Genomic DNA, 22,606 nt, shown 5'->3' with positions numbered 1-22,606 from the left:
CTCCCACTAAATACCAGTTCGATAGCTTTGACGTCTAGGGCAGCAGAGATCCTTGTGAGGGCGCGGCAGCCACACCTCACCTCCTCTGACTTGTGGGAGCCCCTCCTCTCAACCTTGGCCTTCCTGCTCCCAGACGTCTCTATTCCATGCTCGGGGTTAAAACCCCAGAGGGTGATGGGCAGGCATCCTGAGCTCACAACCCCCCTAATCTGTGGGGACCTCCTGCACATCATCTTTCTGGTTTCTGTGGGAAAGAAGGGGCCTGTGTTAAACAAGGCCCACGGGCATCCTGTGAGTCCCCACAGTTGAGTACCCAAACTCGGAGCAGGACTTGGAGGTTTGGGAATCCCAAGAGCAGTCTGTCGCTGGATCTGCTATGCGAAAGATGAAGCCTACCCTACCCCTCATCCCTGACAAGCGATGAAAGCACAGAAAAGTGGAGAGGCCGACCTGGGATGGGTGGGATGAGGCCTGAGAGAGGGCCTTGCACACCGCACTCCGGGGCGGCCTGGGCCTGGGTTCCATGGCTTGACCCTGCCCCCTTCACAAACAGTTCACAACAGGCGCCAGCGGAGGCAAGCTGCAGCCACCGTCATGCACCGAGACCAGTCACCGCTTAAGCAGCCAGCATTTAGCGAGGACCTCAGGCATTACCTGCTTAGTTTGCTCTCTCTGAAATAACTCTAGCTGCTCCACCTGTGCGTGGGGAGGGGCAACGGAGACAGCATGAGATGGGGCCAAAGAGGCACTGGCCCTGGTGCCAGGCTGACCTCACCGAGGCTCTAATCATCCCCCCCATGGAACTAGACGTCTAAACATTTTTGTAAATGCTAGCTCGGCTCATTCTAGTCGCCAGTGGCTCTCGGGGACTCCACTGCAAGCGCGCCTCCTCACGACACTGTGCCTCAATGGGCTGATGGCCTTTGCAGCCTGACTCTCCAGGGACAGAGGCTTCGGAGAAGAGGCTATTGGTATTTTCTGTAGGCCAACGAGGGGGCAACAGACTTGAACTCTACCAGTCACCTCTCTTCCTCTGCCACCCAGTGAGTGTGGGGAGACAAGACACTCTAATCATGTGGGAGCCGGAGGCCCAGGAATGCAGAGGGACAGTGTCCCCCTCCCGCAGGTCTGCTCTCTGGGGGCATGCTTGAGCTGGGTGCCTCACCTGGGCAGTGAGTTTCTGCCTCTCCTCCTGGAAACGCTGCCTCTCCTCCAGGACCTTGACCTTGGCACCCTCGTACTTGGCAGTCATCACTTCCAGCTCCCGGGCAGTACTCTGTGCCTCCCGCTGCATCTCGGCCAGACGGGTCTCAGCCTCAGCACGCACAGCTGCCAGCTCTTGGCCGTACTTCTCCCGGGCCTGGTCCAGCTCCACTTCCAGAAACTGCCGGCCGAGGTTGGCCCGCTCTCCCAGCCCCCGGTTCTCCTCCGCCAGCAGGCCATGAGCCTTCTTCAGCATGCTCAGCTGCTCTGCGTAGCTGGCCTTCTCTGCCCGCAGCTGCTGGGCTGCTCGCTCCTGCTCTGCCACCTTCTGCCGCAGGGGCACCAGCTCCCCGAGCTCGCGCTGGGCCCGCAGCAGCTCGGCCCGCAGCCCACCGGCTGCCTGCTTGCTCTGCTCCAGCTCCTCTCGATGGCGCTTCTCAGTGGCTGCCTGCTCAGCCTGCAGCTGCTGGCACAGGTGCTTAGCGGGCAGCAGCTCGCTCACCAGGGCCTGCGTGCTGGTGTGCTCAAGCTGCAGGGCAGAGAGGGCCTGCTCCTTCTGGAAGAACTTCTCCTGCCAAGCCTTCAACTCTTGGCCCAGCTCTTCCGCTCGCTCTGCCTGCGAGGCCAGCTCCTGCCTCAGGCTCTCAGAAGCCACCCGCTGCTTCTCCGCCTCCTCCCGGAGGGTCTGGACCTCCTCCCGCAGAGCGGAACTGCGTTCCGCGGCCCTGGCGCTGCTGCTGGCCGTCTCTGCCTGGAGCAGACGCAGCCTCTCTTCCAGCTTCTGACTCTTCTCTGACTCGGCAATAACCAGCCGCTTCAACTCCTTGCTCTCGCCTTCCTTCTCCAGCACCTGGCGATTCAGGATGGACACCTCCTCCTCCAAGCTGCTGATGAGGCTGTTTTTCCTCTCAGCCTCCTGCTGACTCCGGGCCACCTGTGCCTTCCACCCATCCTCAGCCTTGCTGTGCTCTTGGGCCTTGGCGCGGAGGGTGGCCAGCTCCCTTTGGGCTGAGGCTAAGGTGTCCTGACCGCTCCCCAGCTCCTGGGCCTTCTGCTCTAACTGGCCCCGCAAAGTCTCCAGAGCACCGGCCTGCTCCGCGTGGGAGGCGCGCTGAGCCTCGAAGCTGCGCTCCAGGCTGGAGGACTTCTCCTGATACTCGCGGACCTGCTGCTCCAGCCTGCTCACCTCTGCCCGCAGAGCCTCCAGCTCCGGGCCTGTCTGCTCCGTCTTTCCAGCAGCCTCAGACTGGGCTCCCGACCCGGAAGCGTCTTCTCGGCCGGCCGCCCCTAGAGACTGTGGGCACTCCTCCTCTTTCCTGGCCAGCTGTTCCTTCAGTCGCTCCACGGTCTGCTGAAGCTCCTTCAGCTCTGCCCCCTGGGCTGCCTCCTGCCCACGAAGCTTGGCCAGCTCCTGATCCTTCCCCTCCTTTTCCATCAGGGCGCGGGCCAGTGCCTCCTGCAAGGCGGCAAACTCCACACGCTGCTCGTTGAGGGCATTCTGCAGCCGCATCTCAAGCTCGGCCTTGGCAGCCTTCTCCAGGGCAAGGTCGGCTTGGGCCCGGCCCCGCTCCTGGGTCAGCCGCGCCACCTCCCTCTCCTGCTGCCCACGCTCCTCCTGCTGCTGCCCCTGGCTCTCCATCAGCGCAGCCCGCAGCCTCTCCAGCTCACTGCCCATTTGCTCTGCCTCACGCTCCATGGCCTGCAGTGCAGCCTGCGTGCTGCAGAACGGGCGTCCCTGGTGCTCTTTCAGCCACTCCGACTCTCTGTCTCCTGCCCTGGGCGGCTCCTTGAGTAGCTCCTGGGAGGCCGTTTCATGCTGCTCACCCGCCTTGCGCACCAAGGCCTCCAGGCGGGCCACCTCCTTGCTGGTGGCAGCCATCTTCTCCTGCAGAGCAGACAGGTCGTCTGCGAGCTTCTGGGCCCTGACCTCCTTCTCCTGGACCTGCTGCAGGGCCCTGGCCAGGCTGGCGTGGAGCTGAGCAAGCTCACTCTGCTGCCGGCCGATCTGGAGCTCGCTGTGGGCCTCTATCCCTGCCACCTTCTCCTTTGCCTCCTGCAGCTCCTGGCGGGCCTTCTCGCATTCCTCCTTCAGGGCCATCAGCTGTTCCTGGAATATGGCGCCGTACTGCGCCTCCTCCTGCTGGCTGTCCTCGTACCGCTCACGCCAGGTGGCCACCTCCTTGGCAAGCTGCTCACACTCACTCTCGGCCTCGCGCTGGGAGGCTATGGCCTCAGCCAGCTCCTGCCGCAGGGCTTCCGTCTTGGCCTGATGGGCCTCCCCGAGCTGCTGTAGTCGGGCCTCCAGCCCCTTGCGCCCGGCCTTCTCTTCTTCCAGCTCCTCCTGTTCCTGCTTGTGCTGCTCCACCAGGCTCCGGGCCTCTGCCTCCAGCCTGGAGATGCATCGCTGCCGCTCTTCCAGGATGTCTGCAGCCCTGTGCTTCTCCTCTTCCAGGCTGTCCTTGGTGACCTTCAAGGACTCCTCAAGGGCCCGAACCTGCTCCTGGAGCTGGGCCTTCTCCTGGGCCACTGTTTCTCTCTCGGTTGCTTTTTGCTGCTCAGACCTCAGCTGGGCCTTCAGCTCTGCCACCTGGGCCTGCGCCTCACACCGCTCCTGATGGGCTGCCTCAACATGGGCATGGAGCTCCTCCACCTTCTGGCTCAGCTCTGCCTTCTCCCGCCGGGCCTGTGTCACCGAGGTCTGGGCACTGTCCCGGGCTTCACTAGCAGCCTGAAGCTGCTGTTGCAGGACCTCCAGCTTGGCGGCCTTCTCCTTCTCCAATGCCTCCAGCTGCTGGAGGGCCACATCCCTCTCCCGTAAAGAGGCCTCCCGCTCCTCAGCCGCGGTGGCCAGTTGCTGGGCGTGGTCCCGCCGGGTGGCCTTCTGCTCCTTGGCGGCCTCTTCCAACTGCTGCTCCTTCTGCTTCAGGCTGCTGCTCAGCTGCTCCACCTGCTGGCGGAGGCTCTGGGAGGCCTGTTCCTGCCGCTGGAGGGTCTGCGCGAGCTGCGCCTGCTCTGTTTGGGCCTGCTGCTTTAGGCCAGCCAGTTCTTGATCCCGCTGCTGGACGGTGGCATTGAGGGTGGCGAGCTCAGAGGTCATCGTGGCCACCTGGGCAGACAGCCGGGCCCCCTGAGCCTGAGAGGCCTGCTCCAGCTCTTCCTTGGCCTGGCCAAGGTTGGACAGGGAGCCCTGCAGCTCGGCAATCAGGCTGGCCAACTGCTGCTTTTCTTCTTCAAAGTGGCTCCGCTCGGCAAGCAGCTTGGCTTCCCGCTGGCCCAGCTCAGTCTCCAGCACCTCCACTCTGGCTTGGAGCTGGGTGTTGTCTGCAGCTAGAGTGGCTGCCTCTTGCTTGAGAGTTTCCAGCTGGTGAGATAAAGAGACAAATGGGGCTCAGCACGACTCCGCAGTCTCCCTGGCCCCTCTGGGGATTGAGGACCGCCAGGAGCCTGAACATGGCGAACATGGGTCTGCTGCAATCCCAGCACACAGGTCTCACCCCTGCCCCTGAGATCCTACCTGCAAGACGTCACCCAGCACCTCGCCCTTCTCCTGGGGTGGGTTCTCCCGGAGCTGGGCCAAATGTTCTTCCAGCTGTGAAAGTTTTCCCTGAAGGATTTCATTCTTCTCTTCAAGGCATTTCTGGGAGTAAACAAGAGCCCCATGTTAACAGAAGTGGAACAGGCACCAGATTACCATACGAACCCTTTTGAACATCAACAAAACATAAGACCCGATTACCTCATTACCAAGATCTCCTTTTGCCCTGACCTAGGGGAACTTGCAGAAACCAAGGACCTGGGACCATGAGCGGCCTGACTTTCTAGCCCTAGTACCAGGGCTCAATTAAGTCAAGTGACCTGCTCATTTCTTCTCCAAGGCTGCTGAGTTTACTCCAGATTTCCTCACTGTATGCCTTTCCTCAGTCATGTCTTGGCTCTCAGATAATCCAAAAACCCACCAGCTTAAAAATATCCCAACAGTCTGAGCATCAACAGCAGCAGCATCCCCTGGTCCCCTGCCCGACTTTACGCCACTGTTCACTAAGTACCTACAATGGGCCAGGCACTGTGCTGGGTACCTCTCTGAATTTCTAACCTACCCAAAAGATCTGGGAGGTAGCTACTACCATCCCTTTTTTGTTTTTTTTTTTTAAAGGGTAAGAATCTGAAGCTCAGAAATTAAGTGCCTTGCCCCCGGGCTACAAGGTTATTAATAAGTGGCAGAGCTGGATTCTTAGCAGCAATAATAATAACAGCAACTAATTCACTGAGAGCTCACTTTGCACCAGACAATGTGTGTTCAGTGCTCTATATGCATTATCTTACAACGGATGATGAGGCAGCTACCCATTCTTTTTCCCATTTTAGGAAAAGGAGGCCTAGAAAGAAGTCAAGTAACTTGTCCAAGAGCCACACCTTGTAAACAGCAGAGACAGGATTCATAGGTGTACTGGCCTGAAGCCCATTACAGCACACTATTAAGCCTTGACAAGTAGTCAGCATAATTCCCAAAGGCCCCAAAGAATAGAGCGGTAAACGGAATTCAGCTTTGAGTGTGTGGTCAAGACTGTGACCCTGACTTCCCGAAGCAGAGGGTTACCTTATCTTGCAGGGCTGTGCCGAGCTCCTTCTCCAGATGGGTCTGCTTCTCCACCCACTCCCGAGTGGCCTTGCTGTGCTCTTCTGTCAGTTCATTGAGGGCCCCCTGTAGTTGCTGCAGGTGACTGGCAAACTCCCGCAGCTAAGACAGACAAGAGGGAACGCCCATCACCCCGGGTCAAAACTGCCAACACCACTGCTATCTGCCCCCTGAGCTCCAGGGCCTGGATGGCTCCCATTAGCCTTCCAACCTTCCTCAAACCAATCGCAACTATTCACGTCTCTGACTCAGGACTACAAATCAAAACTTAGGGCCACCAGCTGGTCCCTGGCAGGAGCCAATTACGGAATGAGGACATTCTCCTCAACCCTCTTTGGGGGAATTTTCCAGACCAATTCAAGCTAAGGGGCTTCCAGGTGGGGGCCAGAAACCTCAACACTCACCTTAAAGGAAAGGTCCCCATTCTCTTCAGAAAGCTGGTTAATTTTGCGATCCATCTGGCTCTTCTCTGTCTTCAGGTCCTGGCACTGCCTCAGAGTTTCGTGGAGCCGTATGGTGAGGCTGCAAGCGAGGGGAGCAGTGAGGAAAGAGCATGTCTCCCCTGCCCCGGGTGTGGGAAGGACGGTAGGGAGCACTGTACCTCTCATTCTTGCCACGGAGCTCCTCAAGCTCCCTGGGCTCCAGCGGACTGGCCGCCTGCTTCTCGTGCAGCAGAGCCAGGCGGTCGATGCGCTGCTGCATCATGGCTATCTGCGCGTCTGCCCCAGAGGAGGGGAGAAAAGAGGAGAGTTAGCACAGGACTAAGGGGAGGAGGGGGAGGGAGGAGGGGGAGGAAGGAGGGGGAGGGAGGAGGGGGCGTCCAGTCCCAGGGAAAGGAAGGAGGGTGGCAAGGACAGAACCAGCTTCCAGGAGGTCAGCCTGACAGGCCCAGGGCTGAGCTCTAAGGTCCCAGGCCAGCAGAGGGGCCAACACGGAAGACAGAGGGGCCACGCCTCAGGCAAGCCCAGCGCTTCCCCGGATGAAAATCCCAAATGCTGCCCGTTAACACACATCTGCCAGCGGCCAGCCACCTACCCTTCTCTGTGAGGAGCTTGCGGTTCTCGGCCAACTCCAGCTCAAGCTCGTCTCGATTATTTCTCTCATCTGCAAGCTGCTTCTTCAGCCGCCTCATCTGGAATTGTGGGGTCTGCAGAATGTCACCCATGGGGGAGGCTGGAGAACCTGGGAGGAAGCTGAGGAAGGAGATGGTCCAGATGCCATGGTCAGAAACTGACATGAGGGCTGAAGCTACTGACCACAGGCAGGGCTGGGTGAGCCGGGCCCTATGGCTGTGAGCACCGGCTGCGGGGCCCAAACACCTGGGTTCTGTCTGCAGTGCTACCTCGTGCCTTACGACATGACCCTGAGAAAGCTTTTCTTCTCCTTCCTCCAAGGCTTAATTTTCTCTATGCCCTCCCCCGCCCCCATCGGTGCAAAAGGAGTGCATTCCCTTTGCCTCTACAGAGCTGCACTAGGAGAACGGACTTTAGCACAGTCTCCAGGGAAGCAAGAAATTCTATAAACAGAGAACAGCCTTTGAGAGGCCTTCTGCCGAGGACAGATCCCAACCAATTCCCCCATTAGTACTGGGGCAGGGGAGGGCATCCCAGATCTACAAGATACTCCAAGCACTCTTGATGACGTAAGGGGCTGGTCAACAGCTTAGCCTCTAGGATGCAGGGATCTGAAGACTGGATGTTGAGGCCCCATCCCGGGAGAAGAGGCCCAGCACATACTTGTTCCCACTGGAAGAGGCGACTTTCTGTAGCTCTAGGAAGCGAACCTCCCTCTTGGCCTGGTGGCTGGGTGGGGAGAGCTCTTCAGAGATGGTGCTGGAACAGGGGGAAGGGACAGGAGCTAGAGGGGAAGGAGTAAACAAGCCAAAGAGAGGTTAGTAAGAGGGTGGACAGATTTGCATCTTTACACAATTTGAGAACTCGCCTTAGTGGGAATGAATCCAGACACTTATAGGTAAGCTGCAGAGGGAGGCGCCTGGGCAGAACCTGAAGCCTGGTGTCTGGGTTATCCAGAGGTCAGTGCCCTAGGCCAAATCAAGCAAGGGGCTTCCGTTTCCACAGATCACCAGCACTCAAAGAGCGCAGTGAAGTGACTGTGTCCCCCGTGCTCAGAGACTGGACCAAGTGCTCACGCTTTTCCCTCAAGCCATCCCTGAGCAGATCTCCTCTCAGCCCCAATGACCTCTCGAGTCAGAGCCACCAGCCTCCTTGCCGAAGCCCTCCATTCTGAAATCGTGCACTGCCAGCATGACTTCTTTCTCAAAACCTCCTCTTCCCTTGGTTCCCACGGTGACCGTCGCATGGCCCTCCTACTTCTAACACCGGGTCTCCGTCTCCCTCACCTGCTCCTCCCTCCCTCTCCCACCTGCCCTCCAAGCCCCAGAGCTCTGATGGGGCCCATGTGCTCTGCCCACGGTGCCCAAGGCTTCAACGGCCATCCATACACAGACTTGCAAGCCCACAGCCTGGCCCAGAGCCCTCTCCTGCATTCTAGACTCACATCTGCAACATCTCCACCTGAAGGGCTCACGAGGAACCTGAACACAAGGAACATCAAATTCAGTGGCTGGATGAACGTGCCTAGACCCACACCTTACACCCTGTTGTCGTTAGATGGCTCTTCCAAACAGGCAGCACTCTCACTCTTTCTGAGGTACTTCCAGCAAGACACTCGGTAGATTCGATATCTCCCCGTTCTAGCACTTATTCCTTATCATACATTCTGGTTTATGTATCTGCCTTCCCACCTAGAACACGGGCATTATGTAGGAAAAACAATTTTCTAAGACTGTGTACTCCCAGCTTATAAGCCTAGAGTAATGACTGTTTAAACTATGAAACACAACACAAGACGTGTGTGTGTGTGAGGGGGGGCGGGTAGTCACGGAGGACCCGCAGCGGACATGCTCCCTCATAACTGTTCTGCTCAGCTGCTGCCAGGCACAAGAAGGAGCTCTGTGGGAACTGGGATGATGGCAACATGGCCCAGAAACCAACTTACCCCCTTACACACGTCTCCTAAGCACCAACTCTGTGACTTGTGTTGGGGCAAATCCCCACTGCACTTCCTGACAACTCAGCATCCTAGCAGTCCCCAGCTCAGAAAAGACAGGATCCTTGGGAGTGATCCCAACTTACCTTTCTGTAAGAAGTTCTCTAAGTCCTCATTCAGGTTTAGCCCATCCTCATGGTCCAGCACAAATTTGAGAATGACAGCTAACTCAGCCTGGACCACAGACAGAGAAAGAGCATCATTTAGGTGTTCAGGAGGCCCGAAGGGATGGAGGGCACCATCCTGGCCGTGCCAGCCCTAGGAGCCTGCTGGAGCCCATTCTTCCTCTCAGACCTGAAGACCCATGGTCCAGCCAAGAACACTCCACCAGAGACATGTTCACCCTACTTGTCCCCAGCCCCTCTTCTCCCCTAAAGATGCACCCAGGGTGAGACAGAGGTCCAAACTGACTTTGCTCCTGACCATGAGATGAGAACAGGCAAAGTAATGCAGTCAGAAAGCTTTTATACATAACCCCGTTGGCCTCTTCCAGCTGACCTCACTGTTGTTCTTTGTCTGAGTGAGAACACCTCCAGGGCTCATCCAAAGCTTAGCCACCAGCAGGTATAATCTTGCCTTCTCTGTCTGAATTCCAAAGCTACAGAGTTGATCTGATTATCCTGGTCATCTCTGTAGTTCCTTATTCCTTTAGAATTTGTTTCTACCAGGTCTATGATCAGCTTGGAGCAGAGAAAAGGTTAAAGAAAGGAAGGAGGGCTTCCCTGGTGGCGCAGTGGTTGAGAGTCTGCCTGCCGATGCAGGGGACGCGGGTTTGTGCCCCAGTCCGGGAGGATCCCACATGCCACGGAGCGGCTTGGCCCGTGAACCATGGCCGCTGAGCCTGTGCTCCGCAACGGGAGAGGCCACGGCAGTGAGAGGCCCGCGTACCGCACCCCACCCCACCCCCCCAAAAAAAAAAGAAAGGAAGGAGCCACCCATGCCTCCCACTACAACCCCCAACCCCAGAGACGAGCCACGAGCTAAGTGAGTACGAAATGGGATGACTCAACATTTCTATCACCACATGAAAGGCCACAGCTCTCTGGACACTGCCCCACCAGTCACCTACATTACCCACTGTGGCATCCCAGCTGCTTCTGCTCTGGAAAATAAAGGACAGCTGCTCATATAGGAAGCAAGGAAAACATCAGGACCCATATGGCAGGTAGCTCCTGGAAACCAGGTCAATTCCCTCTCTAATGAAGCAGATGCACCAACTCCTCTTCACTTAGGGACCATGCAGAGGAGGGGAGAGGACATAACCGCTCTGAGCTAGACTGTCATGACGGACAAAGACATTCTCACTAATCCTTCCTACTAGAGGAAAGGAGGAAGAAATGGAGTGACAGTTTGTGTAAAACACACACACACACATATGGGAACACATATACGAAGAAAGAATAATTTCTACGTACCAAACAGTTCAGGTACGGGTACAGTTAAATTTATGTACATGAAAAGGACGTGGAAGTATATCCTTTAAAAGTTAGCAGTTATTGCTGAGAATGAGATTACTGGCAACTGTTATTTCCTTCTTTGTGCTTTTCTATATCTTCCAGACTTTCTATAATGAATGGCTATAACTACTATAACATAATTTTTTAAAAAAACAACATATGTTGTTTAAAGAAAAACAACTGGAATGAGGTAAAACACAGGCAAGACCTGCTGGGTGGGGTGGAGGCACAAGGGCTTACCTGAATCTTGTATTCAAATTGTTCCCAGTCCCTGGGACTTCTGGAGCTCATGGAGGAGTGGTATAAGAGCAGCATGGTCATCTAGAAGCCAAACAGGAGGGAATCACTGAGCAGGGCTCTCTTCTCGGTTCCCAACCCCTGCCCCACTCTGGGGACTCTGAGCTTCTGAGACCCTTCCAAAGCTCCTAGAATTCAGCAGCCCCAGGCCGCTGCCCTTAACTGCATCAGGAATCACTTGATTGAGGACTCAGTGCTCACTGTGCAAAAAGCCAGGTGCCAGAATTCCTGCATAACTAAATTCCTGGACTCATGGAACCCTGGGTATGAAGCTTAAGGCATCCTCTATAGGCCAGCACCCAGAAACAGAAGAGGGAATGAAGCGGACTGAGCTAAAAAGAAAAGTGTGACGACAGCTGGGTGAGGCCTGATTCCTACCAGGTCTCCACTGAGGCCACAGTAATGATCTAGTCAAGCTCTCTGTCATAAAGGTGAGCTCCTAAAATCCTTGGCTGAATCAGCCTCTGCCTCACTAGGTAGCTGCCTGGACCTACCGCCAATCTCCACGAGGCCCAGAAATAAAGCCCCACCACTTCTTCTGGGTTAAGAGAAGGCTCCTCTGAAGGCCCCTCTGGTGCCACCCTCCCCCCAGACCAGTCTGGTATTCCACGGGTACCTTGGCAAGTTCCAGCTCTGATCCCTCCATCACCTTCTGCACTGACACCAGGCATTCTGGAGAAGAGGGATGTTTTCGGTTTTCTGTAACGACAACAATGTAGAAAACAAGGTGAATTTCCTGGGGACCATCCCTGAGATCGTCAGAACACATCACAGTCAGAGGAGCAGAAAGGCTGGTGGGACCAGGAGACGCAGGGCTCCTTACTCCTAGGTCCCCTCTCGCCCAACATACACGTTTCCACCTGAAGTTAGTTCTATCCTGGATTTGGTCCAAGGACTACAGGGATAGTTCAACAAGAAAGCAGGCTGGAATTCACAGCAGCTCTGGGGCCTGACATTGCACTCACCTACCCACGCACCAACTCCCACTCAGCACCACAGAGGAGGAGCCCAGAGATTCCAGGTCACTCAAGAGCCTCATTCCAACTGCGGCTGCAGAGGAAGCCCTGAGTCAGACCAGGGCTGGGACACCTGGTTCTTATGCTGCCAGAGGGGCATGGCTCAATTACTAACACCCTGATTTATCTAAATCCATTATCACCTTTCTTATAATTCTCTTGAGGTGGGGATGGTAGATAGCTCCCGTGTCAAAGATGAGGACTCTGTCCGCAGCTATATGAGGGAGGGGAATTCACAAGTGCTGTGCTAGAAGCTTTGCATGTGTTATTTTTTTTTAATATTAATTCACTCATTCATTTATTTATTTGGCTGCACCGGGTCTTAGTTGCGGCATGCGGGATCTAGTTCCCTGACCAGGGATCGAACCCAGGCCCCCTGCATTGGGAGCACGGAGTCCTAACCACTGGACCACCAGGGAAGTCCCGCATGTGTTCTTATTTACTCTATCCATCAACCTTAAGAGCAATTACTATGATCTTCATTTTAAAGACAGGGAACCCATGTCCAGAAAGGTCACACAAGCAGTAGGGTAGGAGGCCCAAGACTTCAACCTTAACCTGCCTGTGCCCCTATACCTATCACCTAAGCAATTAATTCAATGTTATCAGGGTAAAATGTTTTTCTTGCAAGGGGAAGAGGGTAACATGGATCTTTCTGTCTCCTTGCAGTGGGAGGAATGGGAGCCCAAGGTGATGAGTCCCCAAAACCGACCCTCTGGCTCTACCTGGATCCTGAAATGGGCTCTGGGACTGCAGGGACACTCCTCCCCAACTGGTGCAGGCATCACCAGGCCCAGGGAAGCCACCCCAGTCGTACTCATCTTGGTGGTACAGAGTGGGCAGCCTCGAGCCTTTGCTCCCCCAGATACCTGGGACCTGGTTCTTCCAGGTCCAGATCCCCAAGTCCCAGGAGCTGAGGAAGCAGCTCCTTCCCAGCTAGATAAGAAAGGTGCTTACTCTGCAGAAAACTGCACACAAATTCCAGTCTCTCTGGCACCGGCTGCTGCAGGATTTGCTGCCCTTCGTCAGTGCCGTGGCTAGAAAAAGAGCAAGTATTAGAACCAGAGTACTTAGCCATCCTTCCCTCCTTGCTACTGCATTACATACCACCTTCCCAACCCTTCAGGCTGGATCTGTGCTGGATCTGGGGGAGAACCAGACCAGACATTGGAGGCGGGGGAGAAGATACCGAGACACCATTTAGCCAGAAGGAACTGTGTCGTGGGTGAGAAGTGGGGCCTTGAGGCATGAGGTCCTCCTGGAAAAGACGGCATTTGTGAATATCAAAAAGCTCTGTGGGAAGGGGGTTGAGAGGCGATGGAGGCAGCACAGATGACTGGAAAGCTAGGACTGATAGCCTGCAACGGCTCAAGTGTAAAACGTCAGGATGCCTGCGAATGTGGCTAGAGTACGAGTCAGAGAGGACTATGGAAAGGGAAAAACAGATCTAAAAACTGGAAGAACAGGAGGGAACAAGGCTCTGAAGTGACAGGGCAAAGTTCAACACACACTGAAGGCTGAGGTGGCCTCCAAGAGGCCAGGCCAAGGGACAATCACTCTCGATCTGTGGCCTTTGTGGTGCTTGTGTTTGTTTAAGTGGAAAGGCAAGCAAAGTGTGGAGAGCAATGAGGGCAGGGAGGCAGCAGGGGGAGCTCTCACACTGCCCTGGCCCCTTGACCCGGCCCCTCAGGCTAAGTGCAGTTTCATTTTCGGAAGGGACTACCCTTACTTCAAGTTAGAAAGCTGACTTTTCTATCTAGGCTACGGCTGAAGATACTGATTGAAAAGCCTCCTGTTCTTCAGAACCTGAATCTCTAGGTTTCAATCAACTTTCTGGAGGGCAGGGCAGACTCTAGAATCCTCCAGTGCCAGACATCCTGCAAAGCACAAGAAGCATCCTAGGCAAGACCACGAGAGTAGCTCCCTGCAGCTCCCACTGGATTACAAAGGCTTCTTCCAAGTGAACCCCCCACAGGAAGCACTTTGGGTAGCTGGTCTGTGATTAGGGACACCTACAAAGTCTTTTAGAGATACTCATCTCCTCACAGACTCCTGAAAGAGCCATCTTCCCTACCCATCCACAATCTGGACTGTTGTGACTCTCTTTGCCCTCAGCACAGAGTAGTAATTTACCTAAGTGTATTCCATTGGATAAAAATAAACAGGGTTCTTGGGCTAAATGTTTGAGAAATACTGGGTTAAACCAAACTGAACATTTTCTAAAGAAGGTATAAACACGCATTATTTCCTAAACCTATCTGACCACAAACCTCTTCTTTCCCCCACTGAGCCCCTGGGATAAGTACAGGTGCATGGAACATGCTTTGAAAAACACTAGTCCTGGGGAAATCCAGCCCATCCTTTAAGACTGCACTCAAGTCTCATCTCTGGCAGGAAGCCAAGCAGAACCACTGCTAGTCATGTCTCCCCTCTGCTTCTCAGGAATTCCTACAGGACTCACGGATACAGGTGCATCATTTATAACTGACCGCTCTTTGTGAGCTGAAAGCTAGGAATACAGCAGGTGCTGAGTACATATGGGCGGACTGACAGATGAGGAATACTTTTTACTGGGAAGAGCAGAGGTCAACGTCAGTAAGACAAATGTCAGGGCTTTAAGTTTTCTGGAAAAATGCCTCCACTAAACTTTGCTATGCAAGCCTCATAGATATCAAAGAAATGGGACAGCCTTTTTGCTTCAGGCTATTCACGCCCAGGAAAACAGAAAGGGAAACTTATCAGAGGGCTGGAGCCCAAAGAATTCTCCCAGAGAGAAGGCCAAGTGGCCAAGGAACAAGCTTTTGTTCGATTCCCACAGCTATCTGCCACCAACCCTGCCATCCTTCACTGCCTTTCCTGAGAACTAGGTGTCTGATTTCAGTTAGCAACAGTAGGAGCATCACAAATGAATCAGCCAGAACACGTTCACCAAGAACGTGTTTTCCCAAAGGAAGTTGGTCTGAATCGTCCTGGATTTGAGATGGAAATCAGGGTTAACCTGGGATTTCAACAGCCCCTCCATCCAACAAACACACACAGTCTCTCTCTCTCCCCCCACCCCTCCCCCCACACGGCTCTTCTAGTCTAAAGCTCAGGCAGCACCTTAGAAAACAACTTGGAAAATGGGCATCTTGAATTTTTGACCCTCCTTATGAAAATTTCCCACAGGGTCATAAACCTACAATGGCTAAACCAAGGACATCCATCCTCACCCCTGGACACATCTACTGCTCTTGTCATCAGGCCAAGGAAATTTATCTCCTCAAAAGCAAAAGCTCCTTGTCTGAAGTCCAAAAAAAGCATGCTGCACCCTACTGCGTGTTACAACAAGGCATATCATACCTGGCTGCCTCTCCTTTAGTGATGTTAAATTGTAGGTTAGGTATTGCCAGCCTAACAGTTTTACTGGCCATTGATGTTAGTTGCCTAGATCTACTACTTTCATTAGGGTTTGCAAAATGATGATTTTCATTAGGAGTGGCAAAATGATCATTTATAGGTAGTGCACAACTCCATCTATATAGTATCCTTGAAAAAAATCTTAAGCTAATTAAGTTTAGATCTAATTACCAGTTTATAGGCAACAAGGGGAAGAATAAGTTAAGTAGTACCATAAAGACACAATTAACAAAAGTCAGAATTTAGGAAATTCTACAGGATCAAAAAAAAAGGAGTGGAGTATGGAGGTAGAAATGAGTAGGAAACAAGACTGGGAGGGCCCCTGATGAAAGCGCTGAATACCAAGCTGCAGATTTTAGATTTCAACCTCCTGGCAAGGAAGCGCCGCTGAGGCCCATCAGCTGTGGAGCATCACAATGAAAGCCCTGAGATCGCATGTACAGGAACACCCTGCAATAAGGACAGTTTAGAGAAGAACGAAGTCTCGAGGCCCTGGTATCCAGAATGAGGCAGAGGAAGGGATGTGAGAAATCTTCTAAAGGACACACTGAGAGGATGGTGACCGATTAGCAATCAGTGCCCAGGTGAAGGAGGAATTCAAGATGATGTTGAAATGGCCTGTCTGGGTAACTGGGAAAGGAAATGGGAGTGTCCAGGAATTCCCTGGTGGTCCAGTGGTTAGGACTCGGCACTTTCACTGCCAGGGCCCAGATTCTATCCTTGGTCAGGGAACTAAGAACCCGCAAGCTACGCGGTGCAGCAGGAAAAAAAAGAAAGGAAATGGTAGTGTCTGTATCAAAATAAGAATACAGTGACTTCTTTCACTAAGGTAGGTGGGCTGGTTAGAGCCACAGGGACTTTTAAGAAATCATATTGGACACCCCATTATCAATATAAATCTCAAAAGATTAAAAAAAAAACCACTCTAGCAAACCCATCTGTCATGGGGGCACTCAGCCCCACAAGACTTTGCTGATAGAGAGTATCAACTACATTTTCATTCACTCATTTTCACCAACAAACATTAATTAAAACCTAATCACTGCACTGTCCTAAGCTAGGTATGGAGGACCGGAAGATGAATTAGACCCAGATCCCTGCCTTTGACGAGCTCAGTTCTACCTTCTTTCCCTGTCAATGAGCTGCTGCCTATGAACCTGCTTCACAGAGATGCTGAATCCCTGACACCGTTCCTACCTGCTGTGTGTGGAACACAAACACCCTCAACACTTCAGCTCTTGGTCTGAGGGACCCCCCCGTCTATTGTGCTTCCCTTTAAACAGGAAGGGTTGGTCCTCTCCACTGTTCCCCCAATTCCTTATATCATGCCTGGCCTCTACTTTTGCCCACAGCACAAAGAAGTAAGAAGTTCGTCAGTTTTGCCCTTCATAATTGCTAAAAGTTGAGGATACAGGAAAAAGGGTGAACCACATGTGCTTTAAAAAGATAAATGTAGGTTACAGCTTGACCCATCTTTGCTGGGTTCCAGAAAGGTAAGGTATGAGGAGGAGGCCCCACTCCACTCATTTCCCAGATAACTGTGAAGTTCAAAGGAAATGTGCTAAAGACACAGATATGAAATTTAAAGGCCTAAACTAAAATCCTGACTACATGACAACAAGCAGCTTATCTAATGCTAATTGACCTCACAAAGCAAGTTAATGAGGCAGGTGAAAATCCCGGGAATGCTATAATGGGTTAGAGAGGGGCATGTCTGTGCTGTGCTAACAAGTTAGAGATTTTTAGGCACTGCTTACTTCCCTCAAGTTTAAAAGCTTCCCCTTTCTTCTTCCTGGGCCTACAGGTTGCAAAGAGGGCTTGTGAGATAAGGATGAGTCACGAAAAGAGGGCTGTAGAAGACTCCCATTGAGACAGAGGACGAAGCCTCGGAGCAGGCTCCCGGGACACTGTGAGAACACGGAGAATTGGAGGCTCTTCTGTGAAAGAGTGAGGAAGCCTTAAGATGGGACAAGAGTGAAACCGCTCTCATAAAGACACACAGTGACTGGAGAACGAGGTCAATGTATTCTTGCCTCTGGGGCCCACACTGGCTTAAGACATCCCAGTCCTGCGGTGCTTTCTGGTCACAGCTGTCAACGAGGAAAGGAAACAAATGCAGTCCCCACCCCAGCATGCAGCTTCACTTGAGAGGCTGGAGAGGGATGCGGCACAAACTCACATGCTGTCAATGATCCTGAGGAAGACGCTGCAGTCCTGGAGCTGCAGCACGGCCTCCACGGGGTCAGCCACGTGCAGACTGTTCACCTGCGAGGCAAAGGGAAGAGCCTGGTGAAACCGTCATAAGTGCAAGAAGCCCCGGGGGGGGCGGGGGGGGCGGTCCACTCCCTTCCCCAGGTGTTGACAATTCTGTTTGTTCCAACTGTCTATAGTTGTAACTAAAGGAATGAGAGAACAGGTGATTCTAGGACTTTCAACTTCCAACTCATCCACTAACAGCCACCTGAATGCCGCCATCAGAGTCCTTCCTTTGGCTTCAACTAAATAAGAGCTTAAATTCTCCCAGAATGTTCCAGCACTTGGGGTGTACTTTAAATATAATTAGGCATAAAATGGTTCTACAAGAATACTGATAGTTTCTAGAAGAAAACTGTACCACCACTGCCTCTGGAGAGAGGAACCTGATGGTTGGGAGTTGAGGTAGGAAAAAGGCTTTTTATACTATAGCCCTTTGTTATCTCTTGAATGGTTACATTATAAACCTTCATAGCTCAAATTTTTACATTACAGCCCTTTGTATATCTTGAATTTTATAGCTCTTGAAATTTGAATTTTGCGTCTACTCAAAATTTACATTATATACTACATATATTTTATATACTCCCACACAGATATAAAATCTTGTGATTGATGCATTTTAAAATTCTTTCCAGACATGAAACTTCAGCTGAGGCAGGGAGAAATGATGAGGGAACAAGATAATAAGAAGGAGGGCGGAAGGGAAAGAAAAGCTAGGAACCCCAAAGAAAAACTTGTCAATTCTGATCCAATGGCCTCTCCCTTTCCTTGCCTTCAGGCAGACATTCATCTAAATCAGTCTTTCCCACTAGAAAGTTCACCAGCAGTCACATGCAAATGAAGCAAGTACACAGGTTTATTCAACAAGCATATATGGTTGATTTCTACAGAAAAACCTCATAAATTCCACAGGTACCAAGTTCAGAAGCCCGGGCTGAAGTTCACCTTTGTAGTACTTTATTAAGAAGGAAAGGTCTGCTAAGTCAATCAATCACACATGCAAGACTGAGGGAGAAGGGAGACTTATCCTGCTTTACAAGTTATTTTAAAAAACTTCAGCATAGTGGTTATGCACAAATGAGTAGATTCTATTTATAAATGTGCTCTTTATTTTTTTAATTTAAGTATAGCTGATTTACAATAACCTGATAGTTTCATAGTGATTCAGTATTTTTGCAGATTATTCTCCATTATAGGTTATTACAAGATAATGGGTAGAATTCCCTGTGCTATACCGTATACCCTTGTTGCTTATCTATTTATATGTAGTAGTTTTGTATCTGTTAATCCCTTACCCCCTAATGTGTCCCTCCCACTTAAATGTGCTCTTCAACAGGCACTGGGCTGGGGGCTCCCAGACAAGGATTTTTGAGTCCAGCTCCTCCACTAACTTGCCAGGAACCTTTGTTATCAACTTTGTTGATTTCTGTGACTGTTTACTCACTTGTCAAACTTATCTACCTTAAAAGACCAGTGTGTGTTCAAATGGGATTGTGAATGCAAGAACACATTACGAAATAAAAGTACTAAATGCAAAGCACTACTATAGTTATGAAGTAGATCCAGCAACACTTCTACTTCTTAGCAGTTAAATTAGCTGACTGCACTGGAGGATCAAGAGGATTAAAAAAAAATCAGTGATTCAGCTACAGAAATGATAGTACTTATTTCCATTAAATAATTTTATATTAGAAAAACTTCTAAATAAATCTAAATTAAAATAGGTTGAGGGACTTGCCTGGTGGCGCAGTGGTTAAGAATCCGCCTGCCAATGCAGGGGACATGGGTTCGAGCCCTGGTCCGGGAAGATCCCACATGCTGTGGAGCAACTAAGCCTGGGAGCCAGAACTACTGGGCCTGCACTCTAGACCTCGCAAGCCACAACTACTAAGCCCGCGTGCCACAACTACTGAAGCCCATGAACCTAGAGCCCATGCTCCGCAACAAGAGAAGCCACCGCAATGAGAAGCACGCGCACCGCAAAGAAGAGTAGCCCCTGCTCGCCGCAACCAGAGAAAGCCTGCACGCAGCAACAAAGACCCAATGCAGCCAAAAATAAATAAATTTACTAAAAAATTTTTTTAAAAATAGGTTGAAAGTAAAAAAAAATTTTAAGTGCAGAATATAAAATACGACCTTCTCACTGGACTCTTAAAAATAATAACTTATACCACCTTTGGGGGGTGCTTAATCTAATTAGAAAAGACCAGTGTGAATTTTCTAGGAAGACTGAATATTCCAGGCCAAGGTCCCTTTCTACCTGCTGAAAATGAAGAGACTGCACGACTTAAGCATCCAAAAACCATCTTCTTTTAATATCTGCAATCTAGGTAAAACATTCAAGGGCTGTGAATGCAGGTTCGCTAACAAGATTGAAAAAAATCGTACCAGTTAGCTGATTTAAAGTCACTTAAGGAATCTGGATTCATCTCATACCAATTAAGTAATAATCCAGCAATAGTTTCTTTCATGGATATAAAAATGTATTTTCTTCCTGGGCATTATTTTGCTCTCAAATGATAAATCATTTAAAAGTTGAAGAAGTGAAGAAGCTCCTTTATCTCTCGTCAGGGTATAAAACGTGAGTGAGGACCAAGCTCACTGAAGAACTGCTGTAAGGCTTTCCGGGTCATTTAAGGTGGCTGAATCTTTTTTTTTTTTAAATAAATTTATTTATTTGTTTTTGGCTGTGTTGGGTCTTCGTTGCTGCACGCAGGCTTTCTCTAGTTGCGGTGCGTGGACCATTCATTGCAGTGGCTTCTCTTGTTGCGGAGCATGGGCTCTAGGGCAGGAGCGCTCAATAGCTGCAGCTCGTGGGCTCTAGAGTGCAGGCTCAGGAGTTGTGGCGCATGGGCTTAGTTTCTCCGCGGCACGTGGGATCTTCCCGGACCAGGGCTCAAACCCGTGTCCCCTGCATTGGCAGGCGGATTCTTAACCACTTCGCCACCAGGGAAGTCCCAAAGGTTGTTGAATCTTAAAGTTCCCTATATTCCCTATATAACAATATACTCATTATAATTGCTGGGTACAGAATAATTTCAAGCCATACTTTAAGTTAAATAAAATATAAATTTATTTTTACATTAGAAAATAAATTACTGAAAATTTGGAAAACAGAAAAACTCCACTCACTAGTATTTTAATACATGCACTTTCAGCATTTTGATATATTTCTTTCTAGTCTTTTTTCCTAAGTCATTTTTTTAAAAAATCACAGTTGTAATTGTCACACGCATGTGTTCTATGCCACTTTTCTGGCTACCAAGCATTATTCCATGTTGCTACAGTGTCATAAAATCCACTTTAGCTGCCTAACTTTTGTTTAAACTGAAAGATTATATCTAACTGTATTTTAATATATTAATGCATGTTCATTGTGATTTTTGAGAAAAGTATACAAGTATCTGATGTTAAATCAAACTAGTCTTGTGTCTGTTTTTCTCTGTAAAGGTAGTAGTCACCATAAAAACAAGCCTAGGACCAAAATAAGTAAACTGATAAACTTAAAACAACGTGGCTAAAGGATCCCCTAATATTCAGTCAATCTACTGAACTAGACACAGAGACACAACCCAACCAGCCTTCTGGGGAAGAGGAGAAAGAGATAATGTTTCTAATACAGACATAAAACACTGAAATGTAAATATAAAATATAAATATAAAACAACCATTTTAAACTGTACAACTAAAGTTTGCATCTATTTCAGAAACTGAAGACTAAGGATGCACATTTTGTATGCTAAATACATACTTCCTGACTACAGATTTGACAGTAATTAAAGACCCTGTTTTATTAAACCCCCACCCTCCTTGGAAGTTAAAAATTCATTTCCTTTAAGGATTCTATAATTCTTTCTTGAACTCGGCTCTTTAATTGGCCCTGATTGGTCAATAGTCAGGGCGACTACTGAAATACCCTTTACCAAATAGCATGCCCAGGCAATATTTTATTTATTTATTGGCTGCTCTGTGCAGCATGCGGAATCTTAGCTCCCCAACCAGGGATCAAACCCGTGCTGCCGGCAGTGGAAGTGCAGAATCTTAACCACTGCAATGCCAGGGAAGTCGCCCAGGCAATATTTTAATATTTAAGTGCTTTTTACAGACATTATCTTATTATCCTCACAATAATGATTATTATTTTATTTTTAGAATATATTAAAAAAAATTTTTTCTTTCCATTTTAAAAATGAGGTGCTGAGAGACTAAGTAACTTGTCTTGGGTCACACAAGCTAGAGCAATGATTCTAAGCTGGGCTGTCTGACTCTAAGGCCCATGCGTGTCGTCGTTACACTCCGTGGCCTCTTCTGTTTCTCTGTAGTTCCCAATGCTCAGCATTATTTTTTCATTTGCCATTGTCTTGGGCAGAAGTATATGAAAAGACCTAGCAGAAGAATTTTGGTGAAGTAATCAAGAAGGCACCAAAAGGACAATGGAAGCTCACAGAAACATGGTAAGGAGAGCCAGGAGAACCTTGCCCTGAGATTAAAGGCCTTTCAAGACCAAAGTCCCTACACACCACTGAAATTCAGTGTCAACGCTTTTTCAGAAACATGCACAAGGAAATGCACAAAAAATGGGTTTCCATGCTGCTCTGCAGCCACCCTTCCCATGACCAAAAAGGAATAATATACCTCAGAGAAGCCTTTTCTAAGCTACACAAGTTGTGGATCACATGTCAGCAGCAACATCACTGAAAATAATAAAAGTTAAAAACTAAGGGGAAAGGCAAAGGAAAACTGTATTTCCTTTGTCTGGAGAGGAGAAGACTCTACATAGCCCTGACTCCTAGAAAACTCCTCTCTCACCTCTCCCAAGCCTCCTGGAAAAGTCTGGCATACAAAGGAGAGGAAGACCACTCACCCAAGAGAGGAGTGCAGCTGCCCGGGTGGCATGGAGCGTCATCTTGCTGAAACCAGACAGTCACCCCGATGCACCTGGAACCCAAGAGAGGCAGTACAGTTAATTTTATCAGATATCCACGATGAAGGAAGAGGGGGGAAATGGTTTCACTTACCGGCTCTGAACACTTAAATAAGTCACTCTTCACTTGGCACTTAATCTACCAAGGGACCATGGGAGTTTTTAGAAAGCTCAGAGTACACATCAAAATTACTATAAAACTTACTGTGTCACAGCTGACAATAAAGAACCCTGCATTTAATTCAATGTCCACAAGCTCTACACACCATCTCTCTGTCCCTTAGAAAATACAACATTCAAAGCTGGACTTCAACCCTACTCTTTGCGATGTGGTGCCCTTAAAACATGG

At 50.4% G+C, this 22,606-nt stretch overlaps 1 protein-coding gene across 1 annotated transcript in view; it reads right to left on the bottom strand.

Annotated features, from left to right (window-relative positions):
- The window catches only part of NUMA1 (nuclear mitotic apparatus protein 1), a gene marked incomplete at its 5' end in the record, with an annotated part of 30,876 nt that extends 8,637 nt beyond the window's left edge, over window positions 1-22,239 (bottom strand). Inside the window, 14 exons of the mRNA XM_079708574.1 lie at window positions 655-696; window positions 1,166-4,564; window positions 4,718-4,840; window positions 5,801-5,941; window positions 6,244-6,361; window positions 6,441-6,558; window positions 6,875-7,032; window positions 7,576-7,696; window positions 8,995-9,082; window positions 10,606-10,686; window positions 11,279-11,361; window positions 12,636-12,715; window positions 17,257-17,342; window positions 22,198-22,239. Coding sequence (XP_079564700.1) covers window positions 655-696; window positions 1,166-4,564; window positions 4,718-4,840; window positions 5,801-5,941; window positions 6,244-6,361; window positions 6,441-6,558; window positions 6,875-7,032; window positions 7,576-7,696; window positions 8,995-9,082; window positions 10,606-10,686; window positions 11,279-11,361; window positions 12,636-12,715; window positions 17,257-17,342; window positions 22,198-22,239 — 4,680 coding nt within the window. The remainder of the gene's footprint in view (window positions 1-654; window positions 697-1,165; window positions 4,565-4,717; window positions 4,841-5,800; window positions 5,942-6,243; window positions 6,362-6,440; window positions 6,559-6,874; window positions 7,033-7,575; window positions 7,697-8,994; window positions 9,083-10,605; window positions 10,687-11,278; window positions 11,362-12,635; window positions 12,716-17,256; window positions 17,343-22,197) is intronic.
- Window positions 22,240-22,606: the final 367 nt, after the last annotated feature.

The sequence above is a fragment of the Hyperoodon ampullatus genome (assembly GCF_949752795.1).
Source record: "Hyperoodon ampullatus genome assembly, chromosome: 7".
Taxonomy (NCBI): domain Eukaryota; kingdom Metazoa; phylum Chordata; class Mammalia; order Artiodactyla; family Ziphiidae; genus Hyperoodon; species Hyperoodon ampullatus.
This window is presented reverse-complemented; position numbering and strand designations above follow the sequence as displayed.